Source organism: Chaetodon auriga, chromosome 7, assembly GCF_051107435.1.
Source record: "Chaetodon auriga isolate fChaAug3 chromosome 7, fChaAug3.hap1, whole genome shotgun sequence".
Lineage (NCBI taxonomy): Eukaryota > Metazoa > Chordata > Actinopteri > Chaetodontiformes > Chaetodontidae > Chaetodon > Chaetodon auriga.
The window spans coordinates 11801456-11827838 of record NC_135080.1 but is presented as its reverse complement, the minus strand read 5'-3'; the positions used below and the strand labels follow the sequence as shown (position 1 = coordinate 11827838).

Here is a 26383-nt window from a genome sequence, read left to right as displayed (position 1 = left end):
ATTTTGCAGCGTTCCTCTCCCCAGCAGTTGTCAGGGCGAGGGCAGTTGTCAGCTACAGATCCTGCGCCGCTCTGCATGGTTCCCCGTGGCCATAACAGCCTGAAGGACCGACGCTTTCATCTCCACAGCAGCTGCCTGCCAGGTTAGAGCTGACTAAATACGAGACCAGGAACATGTGAAATTAATCCCACATTTTCTTGAGTCTTTCACAGGCTGAGAAGCTATACTTGATGCTTAAATGGGTATTGTTACAAAGCCCGCAGAGTATTTATCATTTTGGACTTTTGGTTATATATCACAAAGTCACTGAGGATATAATTAGGCCTTTTTTTGGGGGGGAGGGGGGAACAGCTTTGAACAAGCTTTTCTTGCACTGTAATAAACACTTGGTTTGCTGAGAGCACAACATGAGGAACACATCACCCCCATCATGAAGCCTGGGGGTGGCATCATCCTGCTTTGGGGATGCTTCTCTGCAGCAGGATCTGGAAGGCTTGTCAGAACTGAGGAGAAAGAGGATGCAGTAAAAGAGAGAAATCCTCCAGGAAAAGCTGCTGCAGTCTGCAAGACAACTGTGACTGGGTAATGTATTTTCCAGCGAGAAAATGAGCCCAACAGACAGCCGAAGCTGCACAGAGTCCAGGCCTGCGTGCAGCATGACAAAGATGAGCAAAGGAGTCCATGAAGTGATGAGAGGGGGTCAATGGTTTTCTAGTTATGGCTTCACACAATTTCAGCTCCTTCAGGCACATTCACTGAGCCGATAGTCGAGACTGACTCAGCACTTCAGACCACATCACTACAGCTACACCCAGTGCACACACGTCAGCCTCTTTTAAGACCTCAACGGTTTTAATGTACACAGCAGAGTTCCAGCAGTTCTTCAGATAATTTAGCCCCTTCTTGGTGTATTTGTACATTGTCATCTTGTGGTAGTAAGTGTCAGAAAGCATGGCAGTTTTTTAAGTTGATTGTATTGATTATAAACATATTGTTAGTTTGTTGGTAGTGTGATGTCGCCTGGTCATCTGGACTCAGTCATGAGTTGTCCTTATACTGAACTTGACTATAAACTTCAAAACCACATGTACTGCTTTATGTTAACTGATTGAGATTCAATGATTTCATGTAAATGTTTATAGGCACTGCATATTTCACTGGTGATTCATTACACATCTAATAAATTGCTTCTTTTGATGTATAATTATTTCCTGTTGTCGCCACCATGTTGCAAATGGGCAATCATGGTGACAAAAGGCCTCGGGGTACTTGAGCAGAAAAAGGTGAGAAAAGCAGGCTAGACCAGTTCCTTTGTGTTACTTTATTCAGATCAAGATGGAGTAGTACAGCATCCCAATTGTGAAGAGAATTCAAAATAAAAATAAAAGCACAGTCTTCTTGCTACAGGACAATCAACAATCAGGGTTTATTCAAGAGAACAAAATGAGAGGGGAGGAGAAGGGAGCAGCAGGAGCAGTTCAGGGAAAGACAGAAGTTTCTTTTATCAACACAGACGAAACGTTTATTCAACCCGCCCATCACCACCCCAGCACCCACCCACCCCGTAATAAAACAATATGCAGCCTTACGTACACATGCTCCATGCCCCCATCCCACTTTCTTTGAAAGCATGCGTTTGTTCTCCATCGTGCGGAGATTTGTAAGCAATAATCTTCATGTTCGCTGACCTTACGCTTTTAAATCTCGTGTACAGTGGAGGACTTAGCATGGATTTATGCGGAAAACTGGGTGGCTCTAGGACACAAGGAGTGCCGTGGTTTTGTTAGCCTCACTGCCCAAACAGCTGTTGTCACTGTAGCTTTAACGTCTCGTTAACGTCCAAAGAATTAAGTGTCCCTCACAGAAAAGAGCGCTGTCTCTTCGCGGAGCAGGGCAGGTGAAAGCTGATTACCCAGGCATACTAAAAGAAAACACCACTGCTTATCAAAGTCGTTGGCACAAACATTAAGAGCAATGCCGAGAACATATTGCAGAAAATCACTACTACATCTTCCCACCCTAGCACATCAACGAAATCACCGGGGATTTAGAGGAGGGATAATTATGAGCAACGCTTTACGACTGAGCTGGTCCCTATTACAGTGGGAAGAGGTAATTCGTTTGTTCGACCAATTCAATCTGTGTTGCTGCAGAGAACAAACAGTGCAGAAGGGCAGGGCCGGCCGGTAGAGTTGGGAAAGGACACCATGCGAGATTGATTAGTACATGTAATCATTGAGAGTGTTCATCAGATTACATGCAGTAATGGACACCCCATTATTTCTTTGTTAGAGCTTTGGACAGAACAATCCTGTATAGCATTTAGGAGACATGGCAGGTTTGCTCTGGTGGAGAAATAAGAAAGCCTACCAGGCCTGCACAGACCTTTCAATACCTTCTCTGGAGAGCCACACCAGAGTCTCAGTGATTCGAGAGCCGTCAGAGGGCTAAGTGAACAGCCTGTTGAAGCATCTGCTGCTCAAAGTTTGCGTTTAGCATTGGGAGGAAAGTGCAGCAGCGCAGAGAGTTAGCGTGGCCCTAGGTGCTAGGTAGCGAACATAGACATGTGGTATGCTGCGATGACTGCGGCTAGAGTACAACAGTGGCCAAGGATGTACGAGGGAGGAATGTGAGAGGGGTTCTGGTTCGCGATGCCTAGCTAGTACAGTAGCACATTAGTCAGCATGCACAACTTAATGAAATTTCATCACTCTGCCTTTGTTTAAGCACCCATTTACAGCAAAGAGAAAGGTTAACGAAGAAGTCTGTGCTATGCCTGGACATGGTCTACCATTGGACAGTTAACAAAAGAAGAAAGAAAAAGGATAAAACAATTGTTAACAGCTTTCTCTATACATTAACCAGTTGTTCCTGCACATCAATAAATATCTTGTAAAAGTGTTTGCGTTGTTGTTGTTGTTGTTTCAGGTGGTTCTCTGGTTTTGCCTTGTTGGGTTGGTTTTATGATAGGGGCAGAACTGTGTGAAGAGGAGAAAACGAGAATACAATTTTTTTTACTACGCCAAGTTTCTAACACACGGAAAATACGAACCAGGAGAGAGAAATTCTTACCACCGATAGCCTCCAGGGCAAAGTACTTGACATCCATGTCTGTGTCTGTGGCCAGCTTCTCCAGCACTGGCTTCACCTCTGTCTGAAGGGTACTTTGGGACAAAATCAGACGAGAATTGTTAAACATATTGTGAACGACGGCTCTTTGTTTTGGTGTGGTAGCATGTTTTTGTCAGAGTGGAGAGAAAAATATCTGATACTGAAATTACAAAGACATGTACCTTTCTTCGAGGACGGGGCCGATCTTCTGAAGGGACTTGGCCACATTGAAGCGTACGTTGGCCACCTGGTCATTGGACATCTTGAGGACCACTGGTAGCATCTGCTTAGTGGTGATATCCTTGCCACATGTCTCTGCCAAAGCCTGACATAAAAAATACATGTGGTCACTTGTGACAACAGTGAACAACATTTATAATGGACAGGTAAGTTTTACAAATAGAAACTACATGTAATATTGTTTTAGACAGAAACTGTAAGTAGCACAGAAAAATGTGTCCCATTAATGGGACCCTTCAAAGTAACTCAAGGGGAACTAAACATGGGAGCAAGCTTATACGAAATGATGCCATTGACTCACATTGATGCAGAATAGAGTAGTCATCCTGTGGAGGTAATTGGGGTCATTGGCCATGCCCAGCACTTTGGGCACAATGGTGTTCTGAGCCCACTCAGCTCCAAACTTGTGCACCAGCTTCATCAGGTTACAGGTGGCCGCCTCACGGATGGCATAAACTAGAAAATCAAAGCAATAACATTCTGTGTAAACAGCGTGCTCGACTTTTGTCTCTCCAGGTGTTCAGGAGATAGTGTGGCTCAGGTGCCATCGCTTTGGCGGCACCTGGATGTTGCACTTCCCCCAGATCATATTTACAATGTATAATTTTGCCATCCTGACTGTCCATAATGTTGGTCTATTCTGGATACACATCTATTGCTTGTTCGTCCATCCTGGAGGAGAGTCTGTTCTTTGTTCCTCTTCCTGAGGTTTCTTCCATTTTCCCCCCTATTAAGAGTGTTTTTTTTTGGGGGGGGAGTTTCTCCTTATATACTGATACTGATATCTTGCAGTGTCTATACAGAATTTACTCAGTAAGTGTCGAAGTATACTGGCTGCATATTGTGAGAAATACCGAAGTATCAGTTTGTTAAAAACACCAGAAATTATAATGATACAAAGACATGTCTTTGTAATACACGTCAGTGAGAGAAAAGATTTCTGTAGTCCTGTCTCGCTTTGAAGGGCTTACGTAAGGGTGGCACAGCCCTAACCCCAGCCACACACACTCGCACACACACAGAAACTCACACCAGTAGCATTCCAATGATGTAACCCAGTTGGCCCTTTGTCCTCAATAGTGAGCGTGTGTCTCGCTAATTGGAAAACTCAACGTGAAGAGAACACTATATACTCTGAGTGAAAAATTTATACAAAAGACAGTGTTCTGGGTTATAAAATGGAGCAGGCTGTGTTGTGCAGCTCTGAGTACACAGCTCTTCCAGCATTTGAATATGGGTGACTGTCTCACTGCTGGGGAGAGAAGAAAGCGGGGCAAAGCTGCTCAGACACAGAGTGAGCTAACTCTGATTTTGAACTCCATTAAGTACGCTATAAACCTATAAAGGTTGTGGTCTGCAAGGACCAGGTTGAACTAAGTAAGGTAAGTAACACAGACAGAAAGTAGAAGAGTGCAACTGAGTAGTTTAAGTAATCCATGGTGACATGTGTGATAACTTGTCAAAACTATTGCACTACAGGATGTAATTGTCATTCACATTGCCCCTTGCCTACTCACAGCTAAAGTATTCTGTACATGTGGTGCGAAGGCTGTGAATAAGGGACCTTTTCTCTCTATTAGGATGCAGATGATGGCAGAGAGCTGCACATTGACACATCTCTCCCCTACCGTAACCCCCCATTCTCTCACACCCATCCTCTACGCTCATCAATCCATCTCTTTCAACTACAGGCTGCCGGTTCTGGTAATAATACAGTATCAGAGTGTTAAGAGGAGACCTGTCTGCTGACTGGCTAGACTAATGTGAGTAAGAGCAGTGAAACAAGTCAAATACAGTGACAACTAATGCAACCACGCCAAAATGTGTAATGGAAATGGAGCAGATATTGCAGGAGCTGTATGTAAGATTGTGCAAAAAAGGGTGAGTGCATTATAAGAAGTCACACGCGGCAGCAGAGGGCCAAACGCCAAAGCAAATAAAATTATCACAACTGTAAAACATGGGGACGAGGAATTTGGAGGTCCTTTACCAGGAAGTTGGTTTGGAAAATGAGTGATTTTTTTGGAGGTTATGGCGTAAGAACATTAATAAAACTAGAAAACAGGGATAACATTTGGGACTAAATCTAGAACAAAAGAATACTAGCAAAAAAAGATGCTAATTAGCACATTGAGGTTCTATTACATCCATGTCTGCCCAGACTCATAACATGTGTAATGAACACTTGAAGGAAGGAAGTTAATAACTATATTGACATGTATGATTCCAGAAAATAATTTGCAGAGAGAAACATGCTGTCTTCACTTAGAGACTATTTTTACAGAGGAGGACAGAGGACTGATAGAGAGCTTCATCACATGGTGCAACAACAATCACCTGAAGCTCAATACCAGCAGAACCAATGAGCCTGTGGTGGGCTATGATGCTTCAAATATGGATGCTGCTGTTAAGAAGTTACAGATTGTAAAACATGGATGCTTCACACCCAGCAGCACAGATCTATGCAATCACCACAGTTTCAAGGTGGACACCAAAAATGAGAGTCATCAATTCAGTATCTGACCAGATGTGAAATATGGTTAAAATCTGCCCTTCTGTTCCTCAGTTAAGGCGTTGAATAATGGGAGGTGTGAAAGTGTTTTTGAAGAACATTGTGTTATCACAGTGAACTTGACCTTTGACCTTTTGGATATAAAATGTCTTCATTATATCCTTTTAGACAGTGGTGTGATATTTAGCCAGAATTAGCATATCAATTCTTGAGTTACGTCCAAAAATATGTTTTCAGAGGTCACAGTGACCTTCAACCACCAAAATCTAAATACTGGAGTCTAAGTGAACATTGGTGGCTAATTTGAAGAAATTCCCTCAAAATCATTCCTGAGATATGGTGTTGACAAGAATGGGACGTGCATACATACACATGCACGGGCGGACAGATGGACGGCGGGACAGACAACCCTAAAACACAATGCCTCTGGCCAGATTGTTGCCGACACAGAGGAATAATAAAAATATTCTGCTTTGTGGCGTCACATAGCGCACAGATTTTATGAGATACATTTGTTAACATTTCACATAACTCCTTGGAAAACTTGAACCCATGAGAGTGTCTTACCGTGGTCAATAAGCCAGGCCATACAAAGGGTGTTGAGTTTCTCGTCAAAGAATTCCACTCCCTGGGAAAACATGGACACAGTGTAATGAGAGTGCTTTCCTGGATGTCTACAGTCAGGCCTCTGTTTGTCTGAGTATTTCTAATATTTCTGGTTCTACACATGGTACTAATTAGACAGACCTTTAAAACATATTTTATACGAGTTTCTGCTGTGTTCTTAGACTCCATGACTCACCAGCTGTCCTGCCAACAGGGGCATGTACTCTATGATAGCGAGGCGGACCCTCCACTTTGCATCCTCTGCCAGCTCCACAATGGCCGGCAGCAGAGACTGGGAGAGCTGACGGATGCCAATCACCTCATTCACACAGTCTAGGTTGGAAATGATGTTGAGACGCACCTCGGGGCACTGTGAGAGAAAATTTGAAAGACGGCCATGTTTAAGCTTGTGGCATGGGGCATTGTTGCATTCAGATATCGGAAAAATAATGTTCAACTCAAACCTGAATTTAAAGTCAAACAACAACTATAGTACAGTTTTTCACTCCATTCAAAGTGAATAAATCTTGGCCCTGGCCGAGGCAAGCCACAGAGTAACGTCAAAATAAGTCAAAGCGACAATTTGAAATAATTCAGCTCTTGAACGAATGACATGTCTGAAGAACGTTCTCCATGTGGCTGCCTTTAAATCTGTCCTCAGATAGATGCACCTTGAATTATTGAAATTTACAAGTCAAAGCTGTCAGTTTAGACTGTAATCTAATTAGACACTCCTCATCTTGAGTTTGTGCTGTGAGGAAACGGGGCCATCTTTAAATAGGACTAAGGAAAGCAGGGGAAGGACTGACAGCCTCAAGGCGTCCAAAACATTTATATACCTTTGTGTCTAACCTGCCAAACTGTCTGATCTCAATATGCAAATTAGTGTCATGGAAATGTTTTTGTTGGACAACATATGACTGGGCTATCATTGTTCTGTTACACTAGATAGTGCTGGTACATTCGTCATAAAACCTATCCCATTGTAACTTTATGCAGACAATGACAAACACAATGCACTACAATTTCTTAGTGCAAAAGCTCCACCAACAAATGATTTCAAAATTATGTCTAATAACTGATGATCACAAAAGTAAGTAAAATACAAAGCAGAGTGATGAAAGGATGTATCCAGGGTCCTGGGACCCGTAGCCTCGCTCAACCTACTATAACTAATAAATACCTACATTTACTACTGTAAAATCCAAATGCATAAAGCAATAACTTATGAAGTTGCACTGTGTGGAGCTTTTCATTATGCTTCCCTCTAGCCACAACAATCAGTCTTCTAATTGTAAGGTCTCAGTATGGCTGCCAACTGCATGAATCATCCTCCTACCAGCCAGGTGGCAGGCAGGTACATCTGGTGGCTGCGACTAAGTGGCTTTACCCTCTCTAAGACGTGCCAATCACTAAAGACTAACAAGGTTGGTCAACCTCAAGACCCTTCACAGGAAGCTTTTGAATGTTACCAAACTAAGCAATGCCTTGAGGATTTCCAAAGCCAGCTGCTTAAAATATAAAACAGAAATTGGGACCAAGGATTACAAGACTGCATTTCCTTTACCTCGTCCTTGAGCTGAGCCAGGAAAAGAGGCAGCAAGTGCTCTATTGTGTTGTCCTTGCCCAGGATGGTTGAAAGGCCCATAATGACTGAGGCCAGGGCTGACTTCACATGCTGGTTGGTGTCTGAAACAAGTTCCTGGAGACAGAGAGATCAGCACAAACAAATAGTTAAGACAGAGAGTGCGTAAACAAACATCACGACTACTGCTATGGGTCATTTTCACAACACACTGCGCAAGTATATTATAGCCTCCTTCTCTGTAAATACACAGCAAAACGGACTTAATACTAGTGCAGACAACAGTCATTGCAGTTAACTACTGTAGGTGGAATAACTTCAAGTATGATATAGACACAAACAGAAATGCCATAATATAAACAAAGGGCACAGAAATTGCATATCACCCAGTCATGTTCACTGATTATATTGAACACAACTGATCAAACCAATATCACATGGAAGCTTGTGGCAGAAACACTGAGTACTGAGGAATTAGAGCACTGTTGAGGATATCAATTTAAAGTTTCCTAATGAAGAATCTAAGCACATCGCTGACTCTACACTATCATGATGCTTATGTTCTGAGCTGTTTTTACAGCTTTGTAAGGTCTGTTTGTTGCTACCAGTATAGCTTTGTTTCACTGTTGATATGTTGATAGGATAAGCAGAATTATCATTTTGATGAAGGAATGTCACTGAAGGTCTACCCGTACTGCACCTACCATTAGTGAATTAAAAACAAAAAGCTATGACATAAGAATTTTTACTCAGTACCACCACAGCTGAAGTTATTGTTGAACAAAGAAAAAACCAACAGTGCCATCTGCTGTTCAGAATCGGACCAACACCAGCAGACATACATATAATGTCTTACACTCTTATCTTTTGTAACTGCCCCACAAAACATGTCCCCTTAGCAGCCACCGGTTTGGTTTACTCTTATTAAGAGCATCACAACAAGCACACAATTATCAATCTCTAGATGTGGGAAGATTTATATTTCCAAAAATTCACCAATTTGTCATTTCATTCAAGATCTTGTTCAACGATTTTTGTTTACACCTTGATTCTTATTTCTATAGCTTTTGCCAGTTTTCTACTCATCAACTCGGGAGAATCTAGGGGAAATGTAGGCAATGTAATATACAGAGCCATATACAGATGGACAAGCAATATACAGCTTGTAAACAAAGCCCCAGTGACCACAGTGGAAAAAGCAAACTGAGGCTGATGTGAAAATGAATCAAAACATTTTCTTTCCTGTGCAGCTGAAACTGTATACTCGACATTTGCAGTGTACACACGTTGAGTTTTACAACTGCTATATATTGGCGGTTCACCACATTTAAGACATTAAGACAATTGAGTTGATACATATAACATTATCATGATCAAAAGGAATAACGGTCAGCTTTATAAAAATAAGACCCAGGTTGTAAAATCAACCCAGTAAACACCCCGTTTTCATTTAAGCATACATCACAACACTCCATGTCTGTATCAACGCCCTGGGGAGGACAAGAAAAAGATACGCCTCTGGTTGTTTTCCATGCTTAATAACTCATAGCAAATCAAAGTATTTTTTGTTCAACTGAGAAATGAAGCACCAGAAATATCACAATGTGGCAGACAGAAAGGTTTAGTTATTTATTTTTACCTTGACGCAGGGCAGAATGTGAGTCATGATGGTTTGCTCACGACTGTCCTCTGGGAGGTTCTCACAGAATTCTAATGAAAAGAAGAGTTCGCTGTCAGAAAGTAAAACAGACTGGACATGAAGTTGAAACAGTTGTTTAATTAAACCAGGCCATCAATCTTTTCAGCAAGTCTCCCTTCAGCATTAACGTTTTATTTAATTATTGTATATTCGTGTACTGACCTTTGACTTTGTTGGCTGCAGCAGCACGGACCTCAGCTTCGCAGTCCTTCAAAAGATTCTGGAAGGCTGGGACCAGATCGTTCTTGGTGATCTCTGGTCCCACTGCTTTCTGGAGCTACATTCAGAGAGAAATCAGCAAGTGTCAATATACAAATAAGCATGCGAGGAAAATATCAACGCAAAAACGCATTATGGATTTCAGTGGAGAATCAAGAATAAAAGGATGTAAAGAAAGACATATCAACTACGATGACCAAAGAAATGTCAATTTCTTCACCAAACCACTTGACCTGAACCTTGATAGCATTTAGTTCATGTAAAAACAATAACTACGCCCTCACAGTTGTATACTGACATGCGTGATTCCTGTGAATAATTTCCAGTCAAACATACTGTCTTCACTAAGAGGACTGAGACAGCTAACCACATGGTGCAATGACAATCACCTGAAGACCAATATCAAAACCAATGAGCTTGTGGTGGACTACTGCTATATGTTTATTGTTGTGTAACTTAATTGAGACACAAAAAATAAGAGTTAAATTACTTGTATGTGTTCACATGCCTGTCCAATAATACAAATTCTGACAGAACAAGTTATAGCCGTGACAGAAGACAACGCTTCAAACATGGATGTTGCTGCTGGCTGCTAGACACACACAAATTTTGTCATCATGAGCACATGAATTTTTGAGTTATGGCCAGAAAAGTGGTTTGTGAAGTCAGTCAAGTTGACCTTTGACCACCAAATTCTAATCATTTCATCCTTGAGTCCAAGTGAACATTTTGTGGCAGATTTAATGTTCGTTTGTTCATGCAGTTTTGATGCATTCCTTCTGAGTTTTTCAGATACTCCGGTCTTGATGACCGCAAAAAGACACAGAACAGAGAGAGAAGAAAGGGACCATAAACTGAACAACATTGTCATCCCCTACATTGCAGGAGTATCTGGAAAACCCAGAAGGATTTTCAACGAAGGAAAGACTGAAGATTTGAAAGAGGAGTGAAAGAAGCCACCCATGTTAAACTTGAAAGACCATCACTGAACAGAAATGGTGTAAGACACCACTTATCAGCCACCTACAATGCAGTTCTGAGATCTCTCTCCAGGCAGCATAACAACCATTCAAAAAAGTCATAGCTAAAAACGGTATCATAGAAACTATTCTCTGGTTTTCACACTTTGAGAGTCATTAGATGAATAATGTGCTACAAGACTTCAGTCATGAAAAATAAACAAATCTAAGCTTGATAGTGACCCTAACTTACACTAACCCTAACCCTCAGTCAATGGTTTAAAAAAATATAATCAAAATATAATGCTTTCAACAATTTAAGACTTATTTAAATGTTTGCTAGAAAGCTAGTCAACAATACTTTCAAGATTCACAGAAGGCAACAGGTCATAGCTCCAATGTGAAAAACCCTTTGCTCAGAGGATACTGTTGTATGATGTGCACCAGTGAAAGCACATTTCAGTCTATTCAAAGAGAGCCCACAAGTGTAGTTTCACACAAATCATTGCTAAAACACTGAATTACATTACATACAATTTGTAACAAATACAGTTAAATGTCAATTTTACTTTATCACACTCTGGCTTGAAATTGTTACTGTGCACAAAAGCACCTTTGCCAGTTGAGTGTTCCATCCAGCAACAAGCTGACTGAAAAGTACATGTGCAACAGTAGAAAACGAACACAAATATAAGTGACATTTGCCAAAACTGAAGCACCAGCACTCTAAAAGAATTTGCTGCAGCCTGATGGGTTTGAGCATTGTCCAAGAGTGAAAATGGGGCAATGCTTCAAGTGCTACTAAACATCCATTTTCAACTGATCTTCAAAATAGGCTCTTATTCAAGAATACTTCAGCCATCTTTGTCATTAGTCAGAGGTTTTAACATAAAACTTGACCCAAGTTCACAGATACACTTGTGCTACCATGAGGGAAAATGCCACATAATTTTTTAAATAGGATGCATATCCTACAAACGTTTTAATATTTGGATTGTATTTCGCCCTTATCCTGTGTGCTTGCCCTGAAATATATCAATCACAGCACTGTTTGCAACAGGTTAACATTAACGTTGTTTGAGATACAAAGCATCCAGGAGGCTGAAAACTTGAAGGCATCTTAAAATATGATGTGATTCTCAGTTGTCATTTATACATTTAACTAGGGTGACAGCAACGCGAGAGGAAAAGGAAGTAAAAATTACGTCTGCTTACCTCAGAGAACTTATCAGCCACCATGTAGCGGACCCTCCAGGATTTGTCTTCTGCAGCCTGGCGCAGGGTTGGCATCACCAGGGTCTCCAGGTCCTCTTGAGGCAGCAGAGTGGCAATGCTGACACAAGCCTCCACGGCAAGCAGCCGAACAGAGTCCTGATGGAGAAAGGTTATGGGATCAGTATTGCCATCATTGGGTTTAACAGCCAAAAAGAGACTCAGATGAGATTGCTGAAGACAGAGTGGGTTGAGAAGAAGAAAGACAGGTGCTCATACCTGCTCATCGGAGGCCAGAGCAGTGAAGAGGGAAATTATGTCACTTTTTACATAATCCAGTTCCAGGACTTTGGCAAACTCCCCCAGTTTAGATGCCGCAGCACGACGCACCATAGGAGTGTCATCTGAGCACAAGGTGCGAAAATGCCTAGAGATAACACAAACAGACATTTTATCAGAGAAACAAAACTGACTGCAGAACCACCTCAGGTCTACATTACACGCCTAATGCCATGTCATACATAATGTACATAACAGCAAATAAGGATTTAGAGCTCCATAAAAAGCATGTGCTTTTGTTAAAATGCAACTTACTGGCGGATCTCAGCCTTGACAGTGCTGGAGACACGGGGATAACAGACACTAAAGAGGCCGCAGGCAGATGTGCGAGAAGTGAACCAGTCACCACTGGCCAGCCGCTTGACCAAAGGCTCAAAGTGGACTTCCAGGTCAACTGGAGAGTGCTCCTGAGAGATCTTCCGCAGAGACTCCACGGCTTTATCTCTGACTACTGTCTCCTCCACCGTGGCAAGGCTCTCAAGAGGAGGCTGTGTGTCAAAAAGGAATACGTTTAGATAGGGGTATAGTCAACTATTCACACAAACAAGACATTATTAGGATGTGTATACAGTTTTTATACTTCAAATATATGTGAAAGTTGAGAATATCAGATATTTTACACTCTCCTATTACCTCTGCGAAGGAGGTTATGTTTTCAATCCAATTCATTTATTTGTGTGTTTGTCTGTCTCCTTGTCAGCAGGATTACAGAAAAACTACAAGCCCAATTTTCATCAAACTTGTTGGAGGAGTGTAACTTGGGCCAAGGAAGACCACATTAAATTTCGGAATAGATCCAAATCACAGGGCGGATACATACACAGTTTTTCTCTTTCATGAACATTGTGAGACAGAGCATTTGGGCCTGGCTGAATAAATTCCATACATCTTAAATACAGCAGGTGCTAGTTAAGTTAAAATAGTTACAAAACATTGTCAATTGTAGAGATACGATGATGTCACAATCCACATTCACGGGTACCAGTAATCCACTGGAGTAGCCTACACATGTAGCTGCTCAAACTTCATAAAGAAAGCAGGCTTTATGGGACACTCAGGGACAGTGGTTTCATGGGACAAGCGATACACTGCCACAATTCTAATAACGCTTTTCCCCTCTCAAACTAAGGTGTGGCTATGGAAACATGAATGAGTGCCCTTCTAGTTGATAACGTTAAAATATTTTGGGTTATGTAATCTTAAATTTGGCATTGCAGTCTACGAATATAGAATAAAAAAAGGCGAAGGTTTTCACTGTTCGGTTCCCTCAATTTATTTAAGCAGTTTCCATATCTAAATTCCAAATAATTCAACTTTGTTATTTTTTCCTAATAAACATATCCCCTGAAAAGACCAACCCCAAGGATGAATTCATCAGAAAATTAAGGCACTATTAAAAATCTTTATCTGTATACTGAGCTGTATCCTTGCATCACTTAAAATATTCATTATTTACAAATGACATGGCAGTATAATGCGTTGACAACATGGAAGATGTGTCCCTTAATAAACATAATGTATTAAAATTTACTCTCCAGAGACTTACCAAGAGACAGTGAACATATTCTGGCCCTCCCACCAGCATAGTGAAATTGCCAAGCTGCTCAGCCAAGGCCAAGAGAACCTCATCTTCATCATAGATGGTGTCTGCGGGATGACAGAAAGACTTGTGAAAAACTTCACTATATATAAATATGCATTTATTCAGGTCTGAAAAAGTTACACGATGACCGGTTTTTATTGCGACAGTCTGTAAAGGTGAGTACAACACATTCAGCAATTTTCCATGTGACATATTTTGACAATAAACTTGAGGTCATGGCTGCTGTGCCAAACATCAGCTGATTTTCACGTTTAAGATAACACATTTTACTACCTGTGAGGAAAGGAAGGAGTTCGGTGCGAGTCCTCTCAACACCAAGGGCCAGAGCAATAGTGGACAGCTTCTTGATGCTGTTCAGTCGCAACTGTACACAAAATGGACATGCGTTCGTGAGGCGTTCAGATTTAAGAACAGGCACATTTAATAACCAATGACAAGGAGCAACGTTAAGCCTCACTAGTTATACCCAACTAACCCAAGCAGAATGGGAACATTTTCTAGTAGCAGTTTAGCGAAGTCACGATCCGCCTCTTCGCAGTAAATAGCTAATGTTAACGTTGTTTCCTAAGGCGACGAAATAAGGTAACCGAAATACTAGCTTTACATTCAATAATAAAACACACGACAGTGAGCTGTGCCCACTGCGGCCTTGAACGCCCTGCTATTGTGATTGCTAACTATCATGTTAGTAAGCTAACGTTAAAAGCTAGCCACTTACGATGCGATGTTAGCGCTAGCGGCTAAACCAATGACCTGGTTTGCTTGCCTTACCCAATAAATGTTATTACCGCTACATTTCAGATGATAACTCGAACTAAGATCACATTTGCCGATACCCCATATTTATAATTAACGCCGTAAATCATGACAGTAAAACCAACTACACTGTCAAGGCAGGGTGCGCCCGGCAGAGGATTCCTGATCAAGTTAGGCCTAGACCGCGAACGTAGCTAGCATATGTGCTAGTTAGCTACTTTGATGCTCGGCTGAGAAAATATCTCAAAATGACCTAATTTTACTGTACATTGTGAATAACGGTTAAAGTAAAAATCACCTGAACGTCTTCATTTCGCAGTTCGTCAATGAGAACGGCGATAGGGTAGAGAGAGTCGTCTCCATCAGCTCCTGCCATTTTGGATACAATTGCAGTTACCGAATGGCGCTGTTGTGCAGCACTACGGGGTTTCTGTTAGAGACCAGCGTCTGCAGGACCCTCCCACTATATATTTTTCTAGGATGGCGAAGGAATGACCGATCCTACTCTAACTCTGATTGGCTTACCTTGATACTTTTGCCCTAGCTCTAACCAATCATCACTCCTCAACTACCAAAGTTAACCACTACTAGCCAATCAGAGACAGACTCGGACGGTACTTTTGTTCGCCATCCTTGGAAAAAAATGCCATCCATTCTCTTGGCAGTCCCAGGGATTTAACATGTAGAATTTTAGTAGTATAGATTTTTAAGGGATATAGAGAAATATTAATGTAGGCTTAACATTGATGATATTTCTAAGGAGTAACGTTCGACAATATTGTACAGTGTACATTGTGTGGACATGATGGATTTACTGTGAGCATTTATAAAAAACAGTGGTAAACGGTCTCACATAGATAGATAGATAGATAGATAGATGGAATACTTCAATGGTTCTCCAAGAGAAATTGCACAGTATGGCACACATATAGAAATGTATAAACAAGAGAAAGAAAAAGTTTATAAACTAGAACAAAATAGAATAAGCACTAAAGAAACACAACATTGTATTTACAAATAAACAAACAACAAATAAATAAATACACGCAAGCACACACTGACACATTATTACGTACAATATAAATGCAAAGTGGTTGTACAAAGAAACCAGTGGGAGTGGAGTAGGTGCTGTATTAGCGTCACAGAAAGAGGGCGGTGAGTGTACTTCTTTTTTTAAAAAAAAATTTTTAATTTTTGAAAGCTATTTAGTTGACGAAACGCTTTTAATTTGAAAAACTACGAACCGGATATGTAACCTTCTTCCGGGTGGTGCGTCTTCCTAAGCAAGATGGCTTCTCAACAGCAGCAGCAGCCCGGTGGGCTAGTGTCCCAGGCTGGTTTACAGCAGCCTACTTCATTGCAACAACAACAACAACAACAGCAGCAGCAGCAACTGAGCCAACAGCAAGACTTTGACCCAGTTCACAGATTTAAGATGCTTATTCCTCAACTGAAAGAGAGTCTACAGGTAAGCGTGGCGCATCGAAAATACTCAAAACATCTGGTAACAATAGCTGAAGTTGGCTTGTCGAGTTCACAGTCGAAATACTGCAGTTTCACAAATAAATAACTCATATGCAGCAATGGGCTTTAAACCTATTTTTTATTTTCAGAATGTAATGAGGATTGCATCCCTGAATTTGGCCCATAACACGTCAATTGACAACGGCATGTAAGTTGTCCAGCAATGGTCCTGGAGGAAGATGTCACGCAGGTCTCAGATGTTTTTTTTTGTTTTTTAAAATTCATTTTTTGTAACGTGTCTCCCCTTTCTTCTGGTTTAGCAAAAGCAGCGACACCTCTGTTCAGCGCTTTGACAAAAGCCTCGAGGAGTTTTATGCCCTTTGCGATCAACTGGAGCTGTGTTTGGTAAGGCTTAAACCCAATAGTACTGCATTGCATGTATCGATTACAGCGGAATGGAGCATGGTTATAACGTAGTATTGAGGAAGTAGACATGTGTACACTGCAGCCACAACACACTCTGCCAGGGGTGTTTAGTCGTCTGTAATCTGCAACCTCAGCGCTAGATTCCACTAAATCACACACACTGGTCCTGTAAAATAAACATGCAGACTAACATTTTCCTCCTCTGTGCAGCGGCTGGCTTACGAGTGCCTCTCCCAGAGCATCGACAGCGCCAAGCATTCACCCAACCTGGTCCCAACCGCCACCAAGCCAGACACGGTGCAGACAGAGTCCATGTCTTACGCCCAGTACCTCGGCATGATCAAGTCTCAGATCTCCTGCGCCAAAGACATCCACAACGCTTTGCTGGAGTGTTCCAAGAAGATCGCAGGAAAGGGTCAGCCTCAGGGAATCATGTAGACCTGCACCTGACATCCCACCTGCCTGCACTGGCCCATATTCAGAACTCAGCTTTGCACTGCATTGGTCAAGATGCTGTTTAATTTCTCAAGATCCTGTATTTTGGGTTACTTTTTTTTTTTAAGTAAGTTATGTTTCATATAAATGCTGTGTAAATATTCCTGACAGTCATATGGTAAGATGACCAGCAGGTGGTGGCAGAGTTGTAACTGCCAACTCATTATTCACAGGTCTTTTGTAGCCTATTTGTATTGAATATTAAAATCTTTCTACTGATACTAATGTTTTCTCAGAATAATTCAAGATGCACAAAGGAAGACATGGCTATCAATGACTGAAGGAGTAGAAATCAGACTCAAATAGAGGCAGAAGAATAAAGTGTATTTTCAGTTTAAGCAGTCAGACATTGAGTAACCGCTGATCTCTTCATCCTGTAAAAGAAGTGTTGATATAGTGGGGCAACAGAACAGTAGCTTAGAAACATCCCGGGGAATTTAAAGAATGGACTTTTTTGAGGGTTGGAGAAGTCGCTAAGAGATTGCAGTTACTGATAACCGACACGTGGATCCTTGGTCAGAAGCCTCTCGATTCCTTGCTATCTGTAAGTTGAAGCTGAGGGATTAATGAAGTCTGATAGACAAGCACGTGAGAGGGGAGCCTGGTGGGCTTGCAGCTGTGTTACATCTCAGAACAATCTGAGCTGCTGACAAGTGCTTAGATCCAAAAATACTAGCCCGGGTCACAACCAAACAGGCACAACGAGAGGTTCGTCACAATACACGCTCGCTCACACTCTGTGGGCTCTCTGCAGGCCCACAGTCGCACACAGACAGAGGCTGATGAAGACAGAAAACAGGTTAATGTTTGTGTTTTCACATATTTATTTTCAGGCAATAATCTGCTTTGACGCAGAACCTATTTTTAAAGCTTGAAAAAATATACAAGAACAAAGCTAGAATCATTGAGAATCATCCAGACATTGTCGAGACACCGTGCTACCCAGCAGAGTTTATCCAATGAAAAACAAAAGACACCAAAAAGTAACATACAAAAAGGGAAGAGCATTATCTTTTCTTTTTACAAAGATTACAGCAGATAAAATACATATATCTAGAGCATCAGCACCAGACAATATAATTACAAAATGACAATTTGGACATTTTGAAGTGCATTAGTGGATCTCAAATGGCCAATAAGCCAACATTTCGTGAAAATGACACTGTGAGAAACAGATGACATCAACAGAATACCTTACATAGAGCAAATTTTATTCATCTGATGCAACATCATAGAAATGAATGCTCTCTGGTGGTTCATGTGTAAGTACTGTATGCATGTAATTTAATGTGTGTATGACTTGAATAAGCACACACATGTTTTTACTGCTTTGTTGAGCCTGAGGCTTTTACTTTGCTTTCACCCCCAGCCTCTTTTTTTGCTTGGTCCCTGTGGAAAAAAACAAAAACAGATAAATTCACTGCAGTATTATAACGTGATAATATACTTATAAAGCATACATATGTATCTGCTATCAGTGTCTCCCACTTGTTTGTCATTTGACCCTGAACTGCAGATTCTGGCCTGTCTTCAATAGCACACGGGGTCTGAGTGCGTAATGCTGACCTGTGGGCCTGCTCAGAGCTGGTGAGGGCAGCCCTGTGAACACCACGGTGTCGGGGTTCCTCCAGGGAAGACATGCGGACAGACGGCTGAAAACTGGACACCTTCTGCTGCCACTCAACGTCAAATGACTGTGCTTCAGCTGGGGGTGGAGGATCAGGTTCATGTTAGGCAACATTCAGTCTGGTGACAGTGGCATTTACAGTCGAACAATGTTCAACTTAGTTTATAAAAACACATACACGTTTGATCTGACCGCATTCTACTTGACTGTGTCACAGACATCGGAGAAGTGCTGCGGTCCTAAAACTATGGCTGTGTTTCACTTCTAAATAAATATGCACATATCACTTCAACATACATTCATCCATATTCTCAAAGTCCTGGCTGAGCTCCTTCTCTCCCGTTTTCTTGTTGTATTTCTTCTCTACGACATGCCCCCTGTCCTGGATGTGGTGACCGATGGCCATCTTCTCCAGACCGCTCTCAGAGTCTTTAAGTGCTCGCCGGGTCTCCTTGATCTGGTGGTAAAACGGTGGTTAAACCCAGTAGTCAAACACGAGTGCAGCTAATAATAGTCTTAACGGCTGCATTCCATTTAGGAGTGGCAGTTCCAGGTATTGTGCTTGTAAAGATGGCCGAAATGATTTCTGGCACATCTTAATGGAACACAGCCATCAAGTGCCATTGGGAGAGTCTGCTTACGGTAATGTTCTCGCAAGAAAGAGCCAGCGGGAAGTTATGACCATGATCACTCAGGAATGACAGACTGAATCCTCTACAGACAGATTTACTTCTCCGGGCTCAATGTACTGAACTCTGCTCCAATGTACTGTGATATCATGGAGTAACACATGTGATGGGGTACTTACCCCTCCAGGGGCACGGCGTGTCGATGAGCTCGCCTGGAAGACCTTAGGAGGCTCGTTTCCAACCTTTGAGTATGTCATGACTGATGAGGAGCTGAATGAGTGGGTGTTTGGATCTGTGGACATGTTCTCCTGAAACACACAAACACGGAACATCAAGCAGCTGCACTTCAAGCACCGCGGCGGTTTGAGAAGGCAGCATAACAAAAAGTAAAGAGGACACAGAATCATGGCACGAATGAACTCACAAAGTTTCTGTGCATCTCCTCCATACTGTTTCTCATGCTGGTCATCATGTTGTCAAACATGCTGAAAGGGTTCCTCATCAGGTCCTGCACAAACACAAAAGGAGAAGAACAACCGAAGGCCAGAAGGGTTCAATGGCTGGGCTTGTATGTTACACACTCACGAGGCATTATCAGCTCGTAAACGACTCCGCCGTGTGTACAAACATACATGCACAGAGCACAGTCTGCTATATGTGTCCCCCATGTGTGCCATATGGGACAATGTAACTAGGACATTCACATTCTATCACTTCACAGTATGTGACCTAGTGCAGCAACGTTCGCAACGCAACCAAGTCCAGCATGCACATAGAAATGCTATTCATGTCTTTATTTAGGGTTTGCAGAGAACTTAAACTTCAGTGCATGTTCACATTTATTTTCGCATTTGAAAAAAATAAGAATAAGTTTCTGTGTACACCATTCAAGTGGGTCAAGGATGTCAAACAAACAATGAGATGCCATCAACCACCAAGCACTTAAAATCTGTTCACATCAGACATGTTGATATTTTTTGACGGGGCAGCCACAAATGTTCTTTTTCTGAAAATGGACCCACATCTGAAACGAATGCATCACCAGCCGTGTGTGACAGACATCATTAAAACAGAGTCAGTTTTGCAAACCTCAGAAAGCAACCCACTGGTCAGTCCACAATGCTGGTCACAGTGTTTCCACAATAAATATTTTGTGTAGCAGGGGTGTAACAACAGGTTAGTTATTTGTGGGATGCATTCAAAATAGTCCCTAAATTGAAACCCTGTTATATAGTATGTGGATCAGTCATCTTGTGTGTCTGGAGTATAGTAAAATTTAACAATTTCTTAAGGGAATTTGGAGTGACTGCAGAGGAAACACTGTGACCACTTCACTGACCACTTTTTGTCAATAAGTAAAGGGCAGTTATAGAGCATGCACAGCCAGGACCAGTTTACACGAGGACTCTACTGACCGTGCTATCAATACTGCCAAAGGGCAACAATGAGCGGCTCATATCCTGAGGATTCAAACAATATCAGTTTAGCAACATAGCATGGTATGGCATTATAGCATGGTATACACACCCACACACAAAACATGGAGACTTGTTGCTCGTATGTTGAAGCTGTTGCCAGTAAGCAGTTAGGGAGTCTTCGGTCACTAAGCCCTTGACACAGCTCCACAGAGCCCTCCCTGTGGCCTTATGCACAACTCTTCAAGGCTGTGAACCCTCTAGGAGTGCATGCACCAAGGAGTGACAGGCCAGTGAGGAGGGAGCAGCCTGCAGCCAGACCCCGTGTTCTCTGGGCCAAAACCGCAGGTGTTTATGACCCCACGGCCCCGGATAAGCATCTCAACAGTCATCGCTATGTGTGTGATGCGTATGGGGGTATTGTGTGTAATCAGTGGGGTGTTGAATGACTTGTGTTCCATGTGTAATTGGGTCGCATTGCCAGAGATTAACGTGGGTTTAACACTGAAACTGAGCTTCATTCTAGGAAGGCTGCAGTGGGCTGGATGGACCAGCCAGGACAGGGATCTAACATGGGGGCAAAGAGTCCAAGGCTGCTCTCTCAGCTCTTTTCAAATGTCAAGCTTATGTAAAACTCTCCTGACCAGTATCTATGAAGCCTCACAGCCAATTTTATCCCAGAGTGGCATGTATGAACTAATAAATGCCACTTACATATCTGCCAGCATTATATTTAGACTGGGGTTGAGCAGAGGAGAGACTGAGGGTGCAAAATAAGGAAGGTACACCCAATGGTCCTTAACACATTATTTTAGGCTGTCTGGACAACTGCAGATTGACATTCTGTTTTCTACCTCTCTCTCTCTCTGATACTGGACCTGCCACTGTGTCCTCTGAGGCGGGCTGCTCCTGTTCCTGGGGGAGCTATGAGTTACACCACAGGGAACATGTGCTGTAGATATGATTCAAGCTTAAAAGGCAAAGAGAGGTTGTGCTGCAAACGCATACTACCAGGAAGGGGTGCATCGCCAGGGAGTTAGAGGCATGTTGTTAAATTTGTTCTCTTAAAAGATCACAGAGAAGATGAGGAGGTACCTAATCCGATTGTGGTGACTGTGATGTTTTTAAAGCGGTTGTAGGTGAATGAGCGGTTTCGCGTTGCCAAACTTTGCTTCTCGCTTTATTTTGGCAGACCGTCAGAGTGGGAGGAAAATCTGGCTTAAAGGCTATAAATCTACAACAAAGACAACATCAGCTCCACCTATGCTTGTTGCCGCCTTTTGCCAGCGCTAGCGCTAGCAGTCTTACTCAGTACAAACCACAGAATCAAAGAAAGTACATCCAATTTATAATGATGCTTGATTGTCATTTGACAGTACTTTTATAAACAAGTGCTCAGATGAATGAGTACTTTGAAAGGTGATATGAACCAGGCAGTGGATTTTGGCAAGAGACTGGGAAATGTGAGAACTCAGAGCAGCCTTGGAAGGTAAGACAGGACTTATTCTCCCATTGGGAATCGAATGCTTAGTAAGCTAATACAAGAAGTGCAAGCCTTCCAGCATTATGCGTCCAATAAGTGTGTGTTTATTTGCATGCCAGCGTGTCTATGTTATTTTGCATGCTGTGACTGCGCAGAACTGTGCTTGTGAGCATGTTTCAATACTGTATGTGTGTGTGTTTATGTATGTATTTCTGTGTGCACATTTGTGCCTGTGATATTGGAGAGCAGTATGAGAGTGAGCTGTCTGTCATCTTGCTGCTAATGCACCAGCACTGCCAAGGCACGTTCTGCCAAACAGATGGACCAAAAGAGCAACAATGAGAAAACAGAGGGTCCGTGACATCTGTACACACGCCTTTACCAAGCCAACAGCTCAACACCAGAGCTTCTGCCCCCTGACCCCTACTGGGCACCACAAGACTGCTCCTTATCATCTCATAAATGAGAGTGTGGGAGTCAGAGAACCAAGTTCTGTGATAAAAACAGTGGATCCTGTTAGTAATTCAGCTAACTTTAATTCCACATATCTTTATCTACATTAGATATATTGTTCACAACAGTCAAATCAGTCTAGAGATCGGGAGGCAATTGACATAATTTTTCTTTCAAAGTGCAAACACCTCACACCTGCATCTCATTTCCAACTCTCCCTGTATGCATCAACAAAAACAGTTAATTGTTTTTGCTGCCACTTGTGATCCAGAACTTTTCACTTGTTTCAAGCTTTTTGTCCTTAATTATCTTTTTGAGTTTTTACAACTTCTCACTGACATTTTATTAATTTGTTATTGGTTCTGAGTAACTTAATGCTTGAAACTAGAAAGCAGGTTGCTGGCTATTGAAACTAGGCTTCTGATGAAAGTCATTAACACGGATAAATATACAAGCTCTCATGAGGTAGTGGGATTAGAGCAGGTGACAGGGACTAAGTTTGACTAGCAGGGATACATAAGCAGTACAGGGGCTGATTTGATTTGGGAAAGGTTAACGGGTGCAAAACATGGCAGACCAAATCCTTCCCACTGCCTGCCTCCCTGCCTTTTCATTGTAATGCTGCACAAACATGTTCCAGAGCAAACAATTCGGCCATGAGTGCTCTCCAAAAGGCCACAGCTTTTACAGCCTTATCCTGTATGAAAGTGTGCAGAATCAAAGATATCTGCAGAGACAGTTATACTTGAAGACAAACTATATTTTAACATGAACATGACAACTAGGCCAACTGGAGTGAAATCAAAATAAACTCTTATTTTCAGCAACAGCTCACCTCAGCACAGCAAATTCTCTGGGGTCATATTGGTTTGAGTGTCAAAGGAGTCTGTGCGTGTATTTGCAAGAAAGCAGTGTGTCAGTGGAACAATGCACTATAAATAGGGCTCCTGAGGGCTAGATATAACTGTCCAGAGAGGCCAAGGGGGTTGCCCTTCCACTAAACCAGAGATTCACATGGCCCCCATACTTCAGTGAGTGGTGCTCCAGTTACGCTGCCAGTGGCCAGCTTCCACTATAACTTTGGTAAACTTAGTGCCCATGAGCAGGAACAGAGAGGGTCATGAGGCCTAACTGTATGAGCGAACCGCTGAACCAGGGGTTTCATCCTTGGTCCCACATAGACCCAAATAATATGTATGTACGCTAATCAGTCACACATCTGTAGATACATATGGACACTGTAATGGAGCTTTGTAGCCCATTAGTTGAGTCTACGAGTGGACAAACTGTAAAAAGAGGGCTTCTTGAAATGCATGTTCTCACCCTGTGCTCATCCCTCAGCGCCACGGATGAGATGGGGTGTTGCGCCGCGTCACAACCACGGCCTCTCCCGTCCATTATACTGGACATAAAGGGCCCGCCGAATGGCTCAGAGAAGCTACGCATCATCTGCCGCATATGTTCCCTGTGAGCCTGGAAATGATCCCTGTGGCAGAGGAAGAAGTAAAGACGAAATGAATCTCAGCACTCACTAAGGTGGTCTGCAAGCCATGATAAACACATAATGTACCCCTATATTAAGCGACTTCTATCACCTATGCCAGCTTGGAACGTAGTACAGATAAATTCTTCAATGAACACACACTGAAACACGAAGCACCCCTAAAATACTTCCAGCCACCCTTACTCTCCCCTCAGGTCGGGTCAAGTGTGGTCACACTAACTCAGCAGGTGTTCACTCATGATGTTAGCCAAAGTAGTGCTTACTAATAACTGTTACTAAAAACTGTGCTTCTGTACACCCCACCCCACCCCACCTGATATTTTTAATCTACCTCTACAGCTTACTTTCAAAGATATACAGTTAACTCCATAAAAATCAGCTCGTCCCAGAAGTCCACTCCATCTTTTACAACAGCTCCTGCTCGGCAACAATTTCACTAAACAGTAGCAGCAATGGCTACATGTTATTTAGCTAGCTGTATCATAAAAATCATTGATGTGATGTAAATTGACCAAAGTTCAACTTTGCTCAATGAAGAGTGAAAGTGACTTGACAGTTAACCATATGTTCACCTTAGTTATGTGTAGGAAATTACATTTAATTATTTTATTGACTCCTAATCTAACGTTCGTGTATTAACGTTTAACCGAACATGTTAAGAATGGTGGCCACATTCAGTGAGAGTTAAGCTATGCGTAATACGTCAACGTCTCGTTTTGATAATTATTACAACTTTATTATTAAGTAAATTATTATTGAGTTAACTATTATGTAATTTTTAAATGTGGAGCTAAATGTTAACGTTACGTCTTCTGGCAGTGACTCGCTCGCACACTTAACGTTAGCATAGCTAAAAACATGTAAAAACGTAAAAATCGTTTCAGCGGTCCATGATTAGTTTGTGGGCATCCTCTGGAGTGTGATAATTTAATTTGAGTTTTTCTATACACTGTCCTGAAATCTATCTTGACTGGGATATAGTACCTCAAATGCATCTTAGTAACAGTTACGGCGATAAAAATGCTTTTGCTCTGTAATGAATTTTACATGTCGCATTATGAGAACAACCAAACGTTATCAGCCAAAACAATCTCATAACAGTTAACGCTGTACCGTTAATAGGTTTAATACAACTTTAGTTTAGCTACTCACGACACGAAGAACGGATCCTCATCAAACTCCCTGAGGTTACGGTTGGACATTTCCACGGAATTTGAAGCTGTGAAGAAAAATCTAGATAGAGACTTTTCAAGAAATAATCCGCTCCGCCGCAGGTGTCCCTGCTCCTCCGCTCAGCGTCAGTGATATTGAGGAGGAGGACTCAGAACCAAACTCACGCTGACAACAGCCACGTGACGCCAATCCCGCTCTCCGATTGGCTGGTTATTCGGAGCTTCGCGCTGGACCCATCAGGCTGTATGTTGTGGATCGCTGCCATGACAACACTGTATTTCTTTAAAAGTCAAATTTGATCTTTCTTGTTCATGTCACCAGAAAATCAGCCGCGTGCGTATCTCACTCACCCTCACAGAGACTGTGCAACCTCTATGCAGCTACTCACACTAATTAAGAATTGCAGAAATATCAATGGACGTTAAGACGAGGGAGGAATCTCCAGCATTAAATGACTAGACTTTTGTTTGAGGGTCAATTTGAGGGTGTGAAGACATGCGGGACATCCACTTGACACACGAGGAGGGCTTCCACGCAAATTTCACACATTTACACAGCAAAGCCTAATGCCTGTGCTTGCCTTAGCGAATCATTTTGGACATTCTCATTTACTATTTCATTACAACACAGACTATTTGGAGGGTACGGGAGTCACACACCATGTCCCAGACACAGTATAGATTTACCATCTGGCTCGTCCACAAATAGGCCTGACGGTGGACTCTACGCTGCCTTTAATCCCTGCTCAAACAGGGGCACAACATTGAATAAACATAAACATAAATCAAAGATAAGTATTTATATTTAAGAGAAGACAAAAGTTTAGGGAGGGCGACAAGATGTTTATGCCAGTCTTATTTCAATCCTGATGCG

General features: G+C 42.1%; 3 protein-coding genes across 4 annotated transcripts; 1 reads left to right on the top strand and 2 right to left on the bottom strand.

Moving 5' to 3' along the window:
* Nucleotides 1–1306: 1306 nt before the first annotated feature.
* On the bottom strand, nt 1307–15261 carry ppp2r1bb (protein phosphatase 2, regulatory subunit A, beta b). Its single transcript, XM_076734752.1, has 15 exons — nt 15140–15261; nt 14359–14449; nt 14029–14129; nt 12738–12970; nt 12423–12570; nt 12147–12302; nt 9916–10030; nt 9694–9764; nt 8037–8171; nt 6666–6839; nt 6431–6491; nt 3653–3807; nt 3294–3436; nt 3073–3164; nt 1307–2978 (listed from the first exon to the last, which is right to left on the bottom strand). The coding sequence occupies exons 1-15, from the start codon at nt 15215–15217 to the stop codon at nt 2962–2964; spliced, it is 1770 nt and encodes a 589-aa protein (XP_076590867.1). The 5' UTR covers nt 15218–15261; the 3' UTR covers nt 1307–2961.
* Nucleotides 15262–16106: 845 nt separating this feature from the next.
* On the top strand, nt 16107–17447 carry med29 (mediator complex subunit 29). Its single transcript, XM_076736132.1, has 4 exons — nt 16107–16309; nt 16455–16513; nt 16626–16710; nt 16942–17447. Exons 1-4 carry the CDS (start codon nt 16130–16132, stop codon nt 17167–17169), a joined length of 552 nt encoding a protein of 183 aa, XP_076592247.1. The 5' UTR covers nt 16107–16129; the 3' UTR covers nt 17170–17447.
* Nucleotides 17448–18042: 595 nt separating this feature from the next.
* Nucleotides 18043–25652, bottom strand: mlf1 (myeloid leukemia factor 1). 2 transcript variants are annotated; one of them, XM_076736129.1, is made up of 8 exons: nt 25490–25652; nt 24157–24319; nt 20898–20942; nt 19907–19990; nt 19662–19790; nt 19151–19310; nt 18793–18931; nt 18043–18615 (listed from the first exon to the last, which is right to left on the bottom strand). In XM_076736129.1, the coding sequence occupies exons 1-8, from the start codon at nt 25537–25539 to the stop codon at nt 18549–18551; spliced, it is 837 nt and encodes a 278-aa protein (XP_076592244.1). In that variant the 5' UTR covers nt 25540–25652; the 3' UTR covers nt 18043–18548. The 2 variants fall into 2 exon arrangements, with proteins under 2 accessions (XP_076592244.1, XP_076592245.1); XM_076736130.1 differs by lacking the exon at nt 20898–20942 and having other exon boundaries at nt 25490–25640.
* Between the last annotated feature and the right edge of the window lie 731 nt (nt 25653–26383).

Bases quoted from the DNA above. Each gene is read 5' to 3' on its own strand.
- ppp2r1bb (XM_076734752.1), bottom strand. From the start codon at position 15,217: ATGGCAGGAGCTGATGGAGACGACTCTCTCTACCCTATCGCCGTTCTC. The intron at 6,840-8,036 runs GTAAAGGAAATG...TTTCTCTCACAG, and splicing joins TGGCTCAGCTCAAGGACGAG to TGCCCCGAGGTGCGTCTCAA. The intron at 6,492-6,665 runs GTGAGTCATGGA...ATGTTTTCCCAG, and splicing joins CCCTGTTGGCAGGACAGCTG to GGAGTGGAATTCTTTGACGA.
- med29 (XM_076736132.1), top strand. From the start codon at position 16,130: ATGGCTTCTCAACAGCAGCAGCAGCCCGGTGGGCTAGTGTCCCAGGCT. The intron at 16,310-16,454 runs GTAAGCGTGGCG...TTTTATTTTCAG, and splicing joins AACTGAAAGAGAGTCTACAG to AATGTAATGAGGATTGCATC. The intron at 16,514-16,625 runs GTAAGTTGTCCA...CTTCTGGTTTAG, and splicing joins ACGTCAATTGACAACGGCAT to CAAAAGCAGCGACACCTCTG.
- mlf1 (XM_076736129.1), bottom strand. From the start codon at position 25,539: ATGTCCAACCGTAACCTCAGGGAGTTTGATGAGGATCCGTTCTTCGTG. The intron at 19,991-20,897 runs GTCAGTAGAGTC...GTGTTTGTGCAG, and splicing joins TTGGCAGTATTGATAGCACG to GACCTGATGAGGAACCCTTT. The intron at 19,791-19,906 runs GTGAGTTCATTC...TGTGTGTTTCAG, and splicing joins AGGAGATGCACAGAAACTTT to GAGAACATGTCCACAGATCC.